The sequence below is a fragment of the Trachypithecus francoisi genome, unplaced genomic scaffold (genome assembly GCF_009764315.1).
Source record: "Trachypithecus francoisi isolate TF-2019V2 unplaced genomic scaffold, Tfra_2.0 Contig00634, whole genome shotgun sequence".
NCBI classification, from domain to species: Eukaryota; Metazoa; Chordata; class Mammalia; order Primates; family Cercopithecidae; genus Trachypithecus; species Trachypithecus francoisi.
The window spans coordinates 17,157-32,735 of NW_022680781.1; the positions used below are offsets into that span (position 1 = coordinate 17,157).

Below are 15,579 nucleotides of genomic sequence, written 5' to 3' on the forward strand. Positions count from 1 at the left end.
TACTGGATTGTGTCTATGTCCTCAAAATAAGCTTGATGGTGACTGTGGATGGCTGGAAGGATGGAACAAAGGATGGATGGATGGATGGATGGATGGATGGATGGATGGATGGATGGATTCATGAATAGATGGATGATTCCTCAGCCCTAAAATGCAGGGTGACAATGTGTGGCTCACAGTCCAGCCCTCTTCACTTTAGCACTCACAGTGGACAGCTCTGTTAGCACTCTCTCTTCCTGAGTCTACATGTGGCTTCAAACATGATATATGACATTTATTTTTTATCCCCATACTAGAGACCTATAAACCAGCAAGCTAAGCAAGATAGATGTCCTGTACCTAGAGAATCCATCCTACCTTTTCCTTGTGAAGTCTTGTCTTTTAGGATTCAGCTCTTCAGCCTTCCCTGAACACCCAGCCTGCATTGCTTTTTTTCCCATGTATTCCTGTTGCAACAAGGATGTACCCTTTCCATGGAGTGTATCATATTATAAAATTATCTGTGTATTTGATTATTTCTCTTAATATTTCGAGGACAGAGACAATGTGCCTTCTTCATCTCTACATCCCAGAATATTATGCCTAGCACACAGTAGATGCTCAATAATTGTGTGCTTCTCTGGGGTTATAGAAGCATAATAATTAGTATCATCTATTGTTAACATCTTTTCTCCAAGGTATTCACAGATTTGACTCTTGTCCCAGCCCACAGAGTTATTTGGTTCTCTTAACCCTCATATGCATAATACCTCCCTAAGAATGTACATTTTCACACCTAAGTCCCTGTCCAATCCTGATGAGTTGAACTGTGCCTGGCCCAGTATAAGCTGGGAAGGTTTTTCAGCATAAAGCTAGATGAAAAACTGGTGTTGGTAGCTGGTGCTAAGCCCCCATTTCCCTGAGCCCTGGGCTGTTTCTGCTGGTCTCCAGCAAGAACAGAAAAGGGAAAACTTGAGATTGCCCTGGTATAACACCTTGCTGCGTACTCTACTTCTCCCTCTAGACACTGCGTCTCATCTGTGATGGTCCCATTGTTTCCTTAAGCTACACCAGAGTTACTTCTGAGTGAGTTCCAAGTACATCTGTGCTTGTGGTTGGGAAGAGATTAAATAAGGGAGTAGCATGATCTGGTTTTAGTAGTAAAAAGTATTCTGGCAACCATGTACAAAATAAACTGTAGACAGTGATGTTGGGAGGCTGTTGGAGATCATAGTGGCCATGTTCAGGTGGTGGAGGGGGACATGGGAAGAAGCAGATGGGCTGGGGATGTATTTTAGTGGTAGAGGGTGCAGGATTTAACTACGGGTTAGATGGGGCTGAGGTGATGAGGACTGAATCCTAGTTTTGTTTTAGCTTTTGGCTCAAGAACCTCGGTGAATAGATGAAGGTGCATTACCTGAGATGGAAAAACCTGGGGGAAATAGGACACCAGGTGATGTAGGGCAAGTCCCGACATCCATGGAGATGGTTGTACTTGGGCATTTTCATTTGAGGTTTTCTTCATTAGCAATCAAAGCCATCAAAGGGACAGTTTATTTCCAATTCCAATGTTGCTTCCACTAACCCTTTGCCTCCTGGCCTCCAGCTTGTCCTAAGGAAGGCCTCACACTGAACCAAAATTAAAGAAAGCATTCTGAATCAAACAGCTGCTTCTCTGGCTACCTTCTGAATTCACTTGAAGTCTGAAAGTCACGTCAGTGTTTAAGTATACCCTTACCACTGACCATCATCAGCTGCCTTTCCGTGTGGTCTCCTAGAGAGCCCGGGAGAGCCCAGGACAGAAGCACTCCAACCTGTGCCCCCACAAAAACTGCACATTGAGACTTGGGGTTTACTCAAGGAAGAGAGGGCACAAAAGAAACAAAGGCTTTATCAAAAGATATAATAATTAAAAGGGGGTAACAATAGTCCCCAACTTATAGAACTGATATAAGGATTAAGAAAACTGATATGGGAATTAAAATAGTGCTCAATTCATAGAATTAATATAAGGATTTAAGCATGAAAGCACTCAGGATTGAGATTGCCACAGAGCAAGCATTACACCCTGGTCTGTTAAACAGAATGTTTAAAAACGTGGCGAGGAAAGTTGCTTGTCTTCACATGGATTTTGTGATAGGAAAGTATAAAGGCTATTTAAAATCTATAAAATGTGTTTTGTGCATAGAAGACATTATTATTAATGTGAGTGTACCATCTAGACGCTAGACTCTAGAATGTCTTTCACCATATGTGTTCTGGGTCACCTCATACCCTTGGGGATCAGCTGGTTTCTGAATTAGCCAATGTGCAAATCCTTAGAGCAGCCACTATCACATAATAGGTGCTGAAAAGATGTGTGTTTTTCTTTTTTTACCACTCATTTCTGAACCTCAGTTTTCTCATGGGTCTCCTTGAAGTCCCCCCATGGTTATCAGTGCCTTTTTTTCTTCCAACAGAGATTTCCTGGGGACCAAGGAGGCGTCGCTGCTGCTGATGGCCATGTTCCTCCTGGCTGTGTTCTACCATGGACAGCAGGTAATCTAACATTTTGCTCTGACTGCTCTGTTACCGGACATTTCTTGTTGCCATAAAACTGGTCTCTGCTGCTCTTTGCAGCAAATAACTTTTAGCTGCCTGTGGCAAGTTGTGATTCTTAATGAATCAATTCCTAATAAAGACCACCTAATGAAAAACAAAGCTGGAGAAGATCTGGCAAACAATGTGGTTTTGATGACCTCTGGATATGTCTCTTTCAAAAAATCATTGTAGTGAAAGAGCTTTCCATTTCTGCCTAAGACAAACTGGGATCTCTCCCAATTCTGTTGCCTGGATGAAATTATTACTACAAAAGTTGTGTACTATATTAGGTAAACATTTAGGTTCAGCTGAGCCTGGATTCTAATCACAGTTCTTACTCTCAGCAGTGTGTGATCTTGGGCAAGTTACTTATCTCCATGAGCCTCAGTTTCCTCAACTCTAAAATAAATTAGTAATACCTAAATAGGGTTGTCTTCAGGAAGCATTTGAGATTATTGTGTGTAGAATTTTGTGCACTAACTTGCATTGCTTCTAGAAAAGACTTCATTACAGATCTGTCCTAATTATATAAAATGCTTGCCATATGGGTTCCACCTTCCATGAGCCCTTACTCTTTACCAGAATCGGAAGTGGGCACTGTGGGCAGAACTGTACAAAACCCCAGCTCCAGTCCAGTCTCCTGGAGTAGAGCTGACCCCAAATAATGCAAACATGTTGTGTGTGAAACAGACTTGGCTAGGGACTTCGAGAAAGAAAATGATTCTTCATGGGAGCATCTAGGCAGGACTCTCAAAGGCCAGTAGAACTTCTTCAGGTAGACTTCAACCCACGAATGTTCATCACCTGGGGAGATTTTCACCACCTGGTAGAAATCAGGCCCTGCCTCCCTCACCACTCTTGTCTGGATCTTGGTCCACCTTTCCGTGGTCTGTGTGTACTTCAAAAACCATAACCAGAAAAGAAGGAAAGCACAGCAAGGAGACTGTCAGCCAGGGCAGAAATAGAAACACATTGCTGGGAAATCACCATGGAAACAGGTAACGAACCCTGAGAAAACAAGAATGAAACAGCCCAAAACCCCAAGAACACAGAGATACGTATTTAAAGTTATTTGTAATACTGGGGATTGTACAGTATAGGCAAGAAAAAATAGATAATATTAAAACTTGGCAAGTGAAGGAAATGAATAAATAATTAATATTTATTGAGCTCCTATAATGTGCCTAGCACTTCCTCTCTATTCTCATTTAATCCTATCAACGAGCTGGAATGGAAGTTATTATTACTCCTATTTTATGGATGATGAAAGTAAGGCTATTCAGCTAGTAAGTAGGAAGACTAGAATCCAAATCCTGATCTGTCTTCAAAGCCTACCCTTTCTACTTCACTGGGCTGATCAGAGCAGAACAAAAACGCTGTGTGCATACGAACACAGTGACCCAGGGCACTGCATCCTGCAATATGCTTTGACTTGTTTTTCCATTTTGCCTGAATTTATGATGAAACACTAGGCCAAGTGTCAAAGGCTAGTTTAGGTCTTTCCAGCCATCTATGAGGTCTGGGGTTCTTGTCTTCTGCTACCTGACAGCTTTCATTTCTAGGGGAGAATGCCTTAGTCTGAAATACAAATGACAATCCATTTGAGAACTATGAGGACAGATTCAGACAAGGCCATCATCCTACAGACAAACATATGCTCATTCAATCACACAGGTTTTAAATAGACAAGTGAGAAATCCCCGGAAATAGCTGAGAGAACAAGTTCTGGGTGAGGGTCATCATTCCATAAAAAGAAGACTGGTTCTGTCTCTTCTGTCACCTTAGGGAATTACTTTGTGCCCCGTCAGTGCCTTCCTCAAATGCTACCCTAATAACATTCAGATTTGATTTATCCTATGCTCCATTTAGCCTGGAAAAGCAGATAACCTAATTGTATTAACATTATAGGTAAAGTACGAGTATGTAAGTATTTAGTGACAGTCTGAGTGACTGGGTTTAAGTGACATCTGATATTTTTCCCTTTTATTTTTAACTTTCAAAGGGTTTATGAAATTATATAATCACATCTCATAACTATAGCAGTTAGAAGTACAGGGTTTGGAATTGGGCAGATAATATTCAGACCCCAACTCTGCCACTTAGTAGCTCTGTGACTTTCAACAATTTACTTAACTTTCTGATTTTCAGTTTCCTCACCTGTAAAATGGGTATGATAATAACAAGTTCTACTTCATCAGGTTGTTAGGGTGTTATAAGAGAATATAATTGTAATATACTTATTCCAGTGGCTCCCACATATAATAAATTTTCAAAATTGATATCTATTAATATTTTACTTTAAAAATAAGCCGATGACACAAACAAGGCAGGTATTGTTAGCCATCTGGTCCTAAGACAGGAGCAGAGATTGAAGTCCCCTGAGATCACAAAGCCTGTAAAAAACGCCAGACTGGAACAGGAATCCAAATGCTCAAACTCCTAGTTCCATTCTGTTTCCTCCACGTGCTACTGCCTCCTTGTGATAGGGGCGGCTTTCTGCAGGGTTGTCTCACTTCAAGTGTCTCTATCTGTAGTATCATTTGGGGTCCTGTTAATCTCTGATCAAGCCTACCCACTCCTGGGCTTGCTCCCTGCTTCCACCGGTTTCTCCTTGTGACTCAGGGGCCCTCTATTTTTAATAGGGGCTGAATAATGCCCATTGATGCCTGGTACGCAGAAGCGTCTGGTGGAGGCATGTGTAATTAAACATCTCCAGAGGAACGGAGGTGGCTATGTAACTGAATAATTGGAAATTTTCATCTTGCACATATGTGGAAATGATATGCCAAACACGTCCTCCTCTGAGGCAAGTGAACATTCTCTACATTGAACAGAGAGAGCAAACAATCGGGTGCCTCCCACCAGGTGCCTAAATCACTGGCAGCCCTGGAGGTTTGAGCTTTGCCTGGGCATCTTCGTTTTTAGCAGAGGAAGCCATGCCTCCACAAGGAGAAAGAGATTAATGAGGTCCTATCTCTAGTAACTTCTGGGTATGATAAAGGCAGGCACCGGAGATTGTGGGGCTCAGAAGGAAAGACTCAAGCCTTGGAACCAAATATTCTTGCTTGAGTCTTAGCAATTCCACTTCAAGAATGGGTGACCTTGAGAGACTCAACCTTCCAGAGCTGTCATTTCTTTCTTACAGTTTATTGATTGCATTCTCTAAGGCATTTAAGAGACTCCCCTGTCCTGTTTTGTTTTGTTTTGTTCGTACTGTATTTATGTCGAGAAGCTTGGTGGGATTCAGGTTCAATGATTTCTGCAAAATATTTAATTGGTTAGTTTTATAGACTACAATTAGGGGGTACATAATGTATCCTTATCTTTTTGTGATGTTAGCAGCTGCTTATGCTAATCGCCTATATTCACTTATTTTATACAGTGATATGCTAATCCTATCAGTCCTCCATAATTTATTAGCTGGCATACATTATTAAAGAGAACCATCTCCTCACTATTTGTTACCTGGAAGTACAATTCATAAAGCAAAGATAAATGCTGAAATTTTTCCCTACAAGTTTGTTTTCTACAAGTTTCCCCATAAGTTTTTTCCCTAGCATCATTCAGAGGTGACCAATGAGGTTCTGGTTTTTAAGCATAATTTTGAATCTATGCATTTTACCATATTCTCTGTGTTTTGAGTCACTGCAATTATTAGTCTTATTAAGCTAAATGTGTCACATCTTTGACTAGTGGGAGCTCATTCAAGTTGGCTTTTGCATCATTTTGACATAATCCTGGTAGTCTCTGATAGAATCCTGGTTTCTCATATTAAAAAATCTTCCAATAAAGTCATTTACTTAAAGCAAGACATAATTAAAGGTACCTAAAATTTGGGCACCTCTGAAAAGAATGGGAATTTTTTTGTAGGAACTGATGTTTAGAAACCATAATCTGGACACTGGGAGTTATTGCTACTAAGTTTCGTTGTTTCTAGAACTTGATTTCAGTGGGCAGAGCTAGAAAATCTATACATCGTGAGTTCACAGTGTGATACTTCGATGTCATAATGGGGACCACAAGCTTTTGACTTAACTTCATCAATCTTATATCTGCAGCTCCCTTTTCTCTTCCCCAAAATTCTAGTTTTAATGACACTTACACAGTTACTCATTTACTTTACCTTGTGATTCACTATAATAGTCTAAGTGTAATAATACAATTGTTACCACCTATAATATGGTTATTGTAAACAGTTTTGACATTCGTGTTGAGCTCTTTTTATCCTCAGGGTATTTCCCTCTGGGAGCATGTCATCAAATTATTGTGAAAAACGACATCTGATATAGTTCCTCTCTGTGTAGGCTCATTTGTTTGTCTGCTTGGTTGGTTGTTTTTACAGAGTTTTTGGAGAATAGATTTAGTTTGATAATTAAGTAAAATATTGGAATGATTCTATAGTTATTTACTTAAAACGAGACATAAAGAAGTTTAAATTCTATCCCTATTTTCCCACACCATTTCCTTCCTTTGTCATTTCATAGATTAAAATATAAACCATTTTATAAAATGTAAAATGGTTTCTATTTTAATATTTTAATAAATTAATTAAGAAATATGTGTGTGTGCATGTATGTGGATAGAAAGATCAATCTTCCTTAGATAAATGGTGGCATACTATATACACTTTTCTCCTGCACCAGTTCCTCAAAGTATGGAGGGATAGACTTCATTTCTTTTTAATAGCTGCATCATGTTCAATGATATTTCTGTCCTAAAGTTTATTCAGCCAACAAAACGAACATTTGGTTTGTTTTCAGCCTTTGTTATTAAAAATTCTGCTGAATGGATAACCTTGGGCATATGGTCTTTCAGACGTTTGCCATCCACTGAGACTTTAACATTTTTGAAAAAGAAAATAAGCTATCTGAACTGTCGAAGCCCTTGCATTCGGGGCAGCTAACCATGTGTGTGCCAGGGCAGCATGCTGTTCACGTCAACAGTTAAAGACTGAGATAATGACATACCCAGAACTGCAGTAAAAATGGGCTGTGAGATCCTTTGGAAAGGACACTGTGCACCTTCTTATGAGAGGGGAGGCTAGGACAAGAGGGAACCAATGTGTATTGAGTGCCTACTAGGTGCCATGTGTTTATCTATAACTTCCTATAATGCCTATTCCACCCCTGCATGGTCACTGATGTTCACATCAATTTCAGAGAGGAGGAAACTGAGATGAAGTAACTAGTCCAGGGTTAAAGTGTGTAACTGTGGAACTAGAACTCTAAGTTATATCTGTCTAGTAACTAAATGTGTAATCCTTTCACTTATGTGTTCATTCATTTATTCTATATTACCTAGTGGTTAACAACTCAGATTCTATATTCTGATTTTTGAATCAAGTTCAATATGATAAGCACCGTGTATGTGTTAGCTAGCTTTATTATGATTTATTTATTGGGTCAACAAATATTAAGTGCCTGCCCTGTGCCAGAGATGTTACAACATGGTAAGTGTATTCGTATCTCCAGCTGTTGTACATAACAATATACCATAGACTGAGCGTATTAAACAACAGAAATTTATCTTATGGTTCTGGAGGCTGAGAAGTCCAAGGTCAAGGTCTGGAAAGGTTTGTTTTCTGATGAGGGCTCTTTTCTGGCTTGCAGATGGCTGGCTACCTGCTTGCTGTATCCCCACCTGGCCTTTTCTTAGTGTGTGCATGTGGATAGAGAAAGAGCGAGTATTCGCATGTCTCTTCCTATAAGGGCAGTAATCTCATCCTGATGGACACACCATCATGACCTAATCAACCCTAATTACATCCCAAAGGTTTCATCTCTAAATGCCATCACATTGGGGGTTAGGGCTCCAATATATGAATTTGAGAGGGACACAGACATTCAGTCTGTAACAGTAAGGATGTAAAGTCGAACAGATAGAAGCACCTCTGACCATATGATATGATTTGGCTGTGTTCCAACCCAAATCTCACCCTGAATTGTAATAATCCCCACATGTCAAGGATGGGGCCAGGTGGAGATAATGGAACCACTGGGGCATTTTCCCCCATACTGTTCTCCTGGTAGTGAATATGTTTCGTGAGATCTGATGGTTTTATAAATGGGAGTTCCCCTGCACAAGTTCTCTCTTGCCTCCTGCCATGTAAGAGGTTCCTTTGCCCTTCCTTCATCTTCCACCATGATTGTGAGGCCTCCTCAGCCATGTGGAACTGTAAGTCCATTAAACTTCTTTCCTTTATAAATTACTCAGTCTCAGGTATGTTTTTATTAGCAGCACAAGAATGGACTAATACACCAAACAACACCAACAGTCTAGTAGAGGACGCCAACATTATCAGGTAATCACACAAAGAAGTATGAAATCACAGGGGCAATAATGCTGTGAAAGGCAGGCACACATCCCTGTGAAACCTAATCATTCTCTGATCACTTGGTTTCCAACAAGATGCCTCCCAAAATATTCAGATCAGGCTCTGTTTCATTTGTGAAGAGTTCCGGAGAAGGCCTTCCTGCCTCCCAGTTGTGTGTACCTGAAGCCTACACCTCAGAAGTTTACCTGGTTCTTCTCTTTCTCTCACATGTACTGCAGCTGGAGTACACAGCCCGCCTGGATTTCCTTTGGCGAGTGCAGGCCAAAGAAGAGATCAATGAAATGAAGGAGCTGAGGGAACACAATGAGAACATGCTCCGGAATATCTTACCCAGCCACGTGGCCCGCCATTTCCTAGAGAAGGACCGAGACAATGAGGTGAGCCAGGGGCTGGTCTAGCCAGTGAGAAAGGGTGGTGGTGGGTGATGTGCAGTTGTTCACATTGATCCCAAGCTCTGGGAGAATTTCACTGTCATCATGTAAGTGCATGAGAATGGAGAAACTGCCTAGCACTATGAAATTTACACATTGCCTCCCAACCTCAGGCACCTCATCTACAAGATGGATATAATAAGGTCTCCATTGAAAGACTAAATTGGAATTTTAAAGTTTTATGTGCATATGCATGTATGTGTGTGTGTGTATGTGTGTATATATATCTATGTGTGTGTAGGTGTATGTATGTATGTATATATACACAACTTCACTTCTGGGTATATACCCAAAATAATTGAAAGAAGGGTCTCAAAGTGATACTTGTATATCTAGAAGCATTATTTACAATAGCCAAAAAGTTGAAGCAGCCCCAAGGGTCCATTGACGGACAAATAGATAAACAAAATGTGATACATACATAAAGTGGAATATTATTCAGGCTTTAAAGAGAAGGGAATTCTGATGCATGCTACAGCAATAGATGAATTTTGAATACATTGTGCTAAGTAAAGTGGGCCAGTCACAAAAAATAAGTACTATATTATACCACTTACATAAGGTACCTAGAGTGGTCAAATTCATAGAGATGAAAAAGAGAATGGTGGTTGCCAAGGGCTGGAGGGAGGGAAGAATGGGAGTTATTGTTTCATGGGTGCAGAATTTCAGTTTTGCAAGATCACAAGAGTTCCAGAGACAGACGGTTGCACAACAATGTGACGATACTTAATGCCACTAAACTGTACACTTAAAAATGGTCAAGATGGCCGGGTGCAGTGGCTCACACCTATAATCCCAGCACTTTGAGAGGCTGAGGCGAGTGGACCACAAGATCAGGAGTTGAAGATCAGTCTGGCCAAGATGGAGAAACTCTGTCTCTACTAAAAAATACAAAAATTAGCTGAGCGTCAGGGCAGGTACCTGTAATCCCAGCTACTTGGGAGGCTGAGGCAGGAGAATCGCTTGAACCTGGGGGGCAGAGGTTGCAATGAGTCGAGATCATGCCACTGCACTCCAGCCTGGGTGACAGAGTGAGACTCCATCTCAAAAAAAAAAAAAAAAAAAAGGTCAAGATGGTAAACTGTATGTTATATGCATTTTACCACAATTAAAAATAATAATAAAATATATGTATGTATATGTACGTGTGTATGCATATATGTGTGATATATATGTGTATATTTATATATATCTGTATACATATATGCACATATACATACATATGTGTGTATATATCTTCTTAGCCCATTGCCTAGCATGTAGCAAATGCTCAGAAATACTCTTTTTACTTAAAACTGTTTTTTCTTACTACATTATGAAGGCAGTCTAGAAGTCTGAAATCAAGGTGCTCTCCAGAGGGTATGGGGGAGAATCCCTCCTTGCCTTTTTCAGCTTCTGTTAGGCCCAGGAGTTGCTTGGTTGTGGCCACTTGGCTCTAATTTCTCTCTCCGTCTTCACACAGCCCTTCTTAAAAGGACAAGTATACTCTCCTTTTAAGAACACCAGTCACAGATTTAGGGTTCACCCTAATTCAGTATGACCTCATCTTAATTACACCTGCAAAGACCCTATTTCCAAAGAGTACCATGTTGACATGACTGTTGGGGGGAGCATGAGTGTTGGTGGCAGGAGGCACTAGGAACTATTCAGACCACTAGAAGGAGGAAGGGTCATATGGTGAGTGCTGTGAAGGGAAACCCTAGGCAGAGCCTAATGGTCAAGCTCCATGGGCAATGGTTACTTCCACACAGAATGGGAGCCTCTGGAAGTTTTAAGTGTAATCTAGTCAATTGGCTGCTGATAGAGAGTGGGTAGGAGGATCATGAGACAAAAAGCCAGGCAGGAGACCCTGAAAGAGCCCAGGCAAGACCCTGGCAATGAGACCTAGGATGGTGGCAGTGGAGATGGAGAGAAGGAGATGAATTACAGACACCTCTAGGATATAGAATCAATAGTTCTTGATAATGGAGCAGATGCGGGAGATGAGAAATGACAAAATCAAATGATTTGGTTCCCCCACCAACCTTCAAGGGAAAGTAACTCAAGAGGGAACCGAAGGTGTCTTTGAAAGCTCTAAGTGGCATTATCATGTGAATGAGCTTGTCCTTACTCTGTGAGACTCCCAAGGGAAGGTTTAGAACCATGGACCAGCCCACAGGGGACACCTTTGGGTTTCGTGTTAGGAGGAGCCTTACAAGGACAGAGCCATCAGGCCATCTCATCCTCCTAACACAGTGAGATCCACAAGGCAGGGACCACATCACCCTTGATCACCACTGTGCCTGGCTGTGGCCCCTGCTCATGAAATGCCTGTGGATGAACTGGAGTAGTGGGCTCCCTTGCTGAGGCATTCAACTTAGGAAACTTAACCCCTTGCTGAGGATTCTACAAAGGCAGTATGGGTTGTCTGAGAGGCAGGGATAATACAGCTCTTCCAGGACTGGATTTTCAGACTGAGCTAAACAGGAAATGAAAAACCCTTAGGACAAAAATTACAAACTCTAAGACCCTGAAACAAATCTGACCAATGAGCCAGTTGGCTTGGACAGTGGTTAGTTGGTTGGTTTACTTATTTAATTTATGAATGTGATGCCTTTATGCATAAAATGGGCTCTTCAGTTTACCTGCCTGTACCCTGCCATTTATGTTACCTGTAGGGCCCCTAAAAGCATTGAGGTTTGTGATCCTTGCCTTAGGACCATAGTGGGCAGAGCTGGGAGAGAATGATGAGGTCCATTTTTCATCCAAGCCACTGAAGAAAACCCAGTGGAACAAAAGCCAAGGGAATGAGTAATCAGCCACTGGAATAATCAGATCTTGATGTACTCAGGTCTTTGAGAGTCTCTTGGGTGTGAAGACTCCACCTTCCTCAATGGATGGAGTTTCCTGGAGTTGGGCTCAGGCCTGGTTTCCTCAAGGCTCCCTAAAGTCGGTGTCTTTGTTGCAAGAGCTTCTTGATGAAGCCATGAAAGCAGAGAGAATATCAGTGCGTATCAACCATGACCACCAGATGGAGAGGATAAAACCCCACATGTAAAATCCAAATAGAAATGAGAAAAAAACAGCTTTTTAATTGAGACAGTGAAACAGTGAGGCACATCAGACCAGTGGAGAAGAGCAAGGACATACTGGTTTTCTCCTGAAAGGAAGGAAACCAACCAGAGATGCATGCTGAGACTCAAGTAATCAGCTGTCATTCAGGCCAAACCCCTGCTGAGCAAAATAAAGGACTGCTTCAGCATTCATCGCATGTATAAGATATCTTGTCAGGATTATTTGAGATTTTATAAATATTTAAACAGTTCACACTGGACTAGGATTAAACACCAATCATGGTTACATTGCCTTAGAGAATTTTCACGTTAGGATAAAATATCATTTACTGAACTCCTATTCCATGCCAGATACTGAAATAGGCAATTGATGAAAATTATCTTTCACTCTATTTACAACCTTAAGAGTTCCATCAGCCTCATATTATTGATGAGTTAACTGAGGTCCTGAGAGGTGAAGGGAATGCCTCACTTTCTTTATGGAAAGCTGCAAGGGGAATCCATTCCCTCAGATTTATTTCTTCCATGCCCCTTTCTCCCTTACAATGCCGCTACCCATACCAACTCTGGAGTATGGCAAGAGGTGTGTGTGTGTGTGTGTAGAAAAAGAGAGAAGGACAGAGTCATACTACATGTAAAAGGGTGACAGGGAAGGGGCAGCACTGTAGTGGCTGGCAAGAACTCCCAATTTCATGCTCTGTTGCCATAAGAGGCAAAGGCATTTTTAGCTTCTCCTCTTGCTACAAACCTGAACTGTGATACAAATTTCTGAACATCTGATGGGGGACATCTGTGAGTTTCATGGGGTCACGATAGCACCCAAAGCACCACCTTTTCCTGCTATGCCAGTGTATCTCCCAAGTCTATCCCTGGGGTGGCGATGCCTTCATGGCTGACCTTCAGCTGACCTAGAAGAGTTGCTTGATGCACAAAGCCTCCAACTGACTTGTTTGCATCAATGTGGGCCTCACACTTTAGAAAATGATTCCACAGACCACAATCAAAAATGAACTGAAGGTACAGCCTCCAGCTGGCAAAGCCAGATGACTTCTTAGGTGTAACTTGTGTGTATGTCCCTGGCCACAGCAGCCAGGGCTATGCTGAGAGCCTTCATTGGCATCACTGCCGCAAGCTCAGACTCTCTTTTCTCTCCCTCCTTGGATTCTAACCCCTTTTGAGGTGTTCCAAGGAAGGCCATGTGACCTAGTGGGAAAATCCCAAGCTGTTAAGCCAGAAGGACACGTATTCAAATCCCAGCTCTTCCATTTACTAGCATGTGATTTGGAGAAAGTTAGTTAAGTTCTCTGAGCCTCAGTTTCTTCAGCTGTAGTAAGATTCTAATTCTTACCCTCCTAGGACCCAGACGTTAATCAGTCAAGGAGGTGGAGGGAAAGAATTCCAGGCAGACAGGCCCAAATGGCCAAAGGCATAAAGACGAGACACTCTAGGATATTTGCTGAGAAGGACTAGGGGGACTACAAGCACCCAAATATTTTAAGAACAGGCCAGAGCAGAGGTATCCTAAGTACAAAGAGACAAGCCTTGAAGAGCATTGAAGTAGCTTGGATCTGATTCAGTGTGTAATAGGAGGTAGGAACTATCATCCCCATTTTCTAGATGAAGAAACTGAAGCTCAGGAAGGAAATAAATTTACTCATGGTCACAAAGCTAGCGAGTAGTGAGCTCAAATCCAAACCCAGGTATGTGTAACACCAAGCCAGTGCTTTCCCCTCCACCTCACTGTAAGTGCATGCAGAGAAGGGGAACTGTGACAAAGGATGACTCAAACCATCCAAACACAGGCAGTGGACAGGGTCTCACACCCAGAAGCCTCCTGTCCAAGGCGGTGTTACCCACACAAACATTCTGGCAGCTTCTGCTATTCTGCTGGGCTTTTGGCTTAGAGTAGCACTCACTTCCCCTGGTCAGGAACATTCTTGCAAATAAAACCAGCTGGAGGTCCAGGCCTGGGTATCTCATCAATGTCAAGCAGGCTAGCTCTGAGTCCCGGGAAACCCACTGGCTCATCATGGCTTTATGAGGAGTTGTTGAAAAGACACTAGCAAGGGCAGCTGTCCCAGGTGCTGGAGATTCCACACAGCATAAACCCCATCTCTGTCACTAATTAACTGTGTGACCTATGCCAGGTTACCCAACTCTTTGGAGTCCATTTCCTCATCTGATTAATAGAGGAAATACTGACCTTGCTGAATTGGGGTCAGAGCTAAATCGGATAACACATTAAGTCCCCAATGCAGCCCAGTGCAAGGCAGCTTCAGTATAGAAAGGCCATGCGTGGGTGGATTCAAAACCCCAGTGCTGGGAGTTTAGTTGTGGTTCCTCCTTTCACTACCTTTATGACCAAGGACAAATGATAATAAACCTTTCTGGACCTTGTTTACCTTGCGCCCCTTTTGTGCTACAAAGGGATCATAACCATACTCTGCAACTTCATCTGACTCATTACAACATTTACATGTGTTATCATGCCTAAAGCACTTACATGGTGCTTGACATATTTTAAATGCACACTGGTGGTTGGCTATTGTTTTTGATATATGTAAGTCATTGCTATTTTTTCTACTCCTTCCCAGTCACAGCCCCACCCCCTATCCCTTCATTCACCCATTCCTTCCTCAAGTATTTATTGATGGCCAACCATGTGCCAGGTGCTGTTCTAAACACCAGGGTTAAAACAGTGAACAAAATAACAAAGGCCTTGCTGCTGTGAAACATGTATTTTTGTGGGAAGACAGACAGTGAAGCAAGTAAATGAATATATAACATAGTGTCAGAGAGTGATTAATTTGATGAGGATAGAAATAGCTGAATGATGGAATAGAGTGTTGAAAGGGTATTTACACTGGTATCTTAGTTTGTTTGTGCTGTTATAACCAAATACTTGATACCGGGCAATTTTTAAAGAACAGAAACGTATTTCCTCCCAGGTCTGGAGCATGGAAAGTCCAAGATCAAGGTGCCAACAGGTTTCATGTCTGGTGTGGGTCCTTTTATCTGCTTCCACGATGGCACTTTAAACGCTGTGTCCCCACATGGTGGAAGAGTGGGAAAGAAGGGATCCACTCCCTCATGCCCTTTAACAAGGGCCTTAATGCTATTCATGAGAGCTCCACCCTCATCACTTAGTCACCTCCTAAAGGCCTCACCTCTTAATACTAACCCACTGGCAGTGAAGTTTCAA

The 15,579-nt window shown here is 41.9% G+C and overlaps 1 protein-coding gene across 1 annotated transcript in view; it reads left to right on the forward strand.

Moving 5' to 3' along the window:
• LOC117087254 (adenylate cyclase type 8-like) overlaps window positions 1-15,579 on the forward strand; it is a gene marked incomplete at its 5' end in the record, with an annotated part of 53,498 nt that overhangs the window by 16,057 nt on the left and 21,862 nt on the right. The window contains 2 exons of the mRNA XM_033217238.1: window positions 2,439-2,517; window positions 9,112-9,270. Coding sequence (XP_033073129.1) covers window positions 2,439-2,517; window positions 9,112-9,270 — 238 coding nt within the window. The remainder of the gene's footprint in view (window positions 1-2,438; window positions 2,518-9,111; window positions 9,271-15,579) is intronic.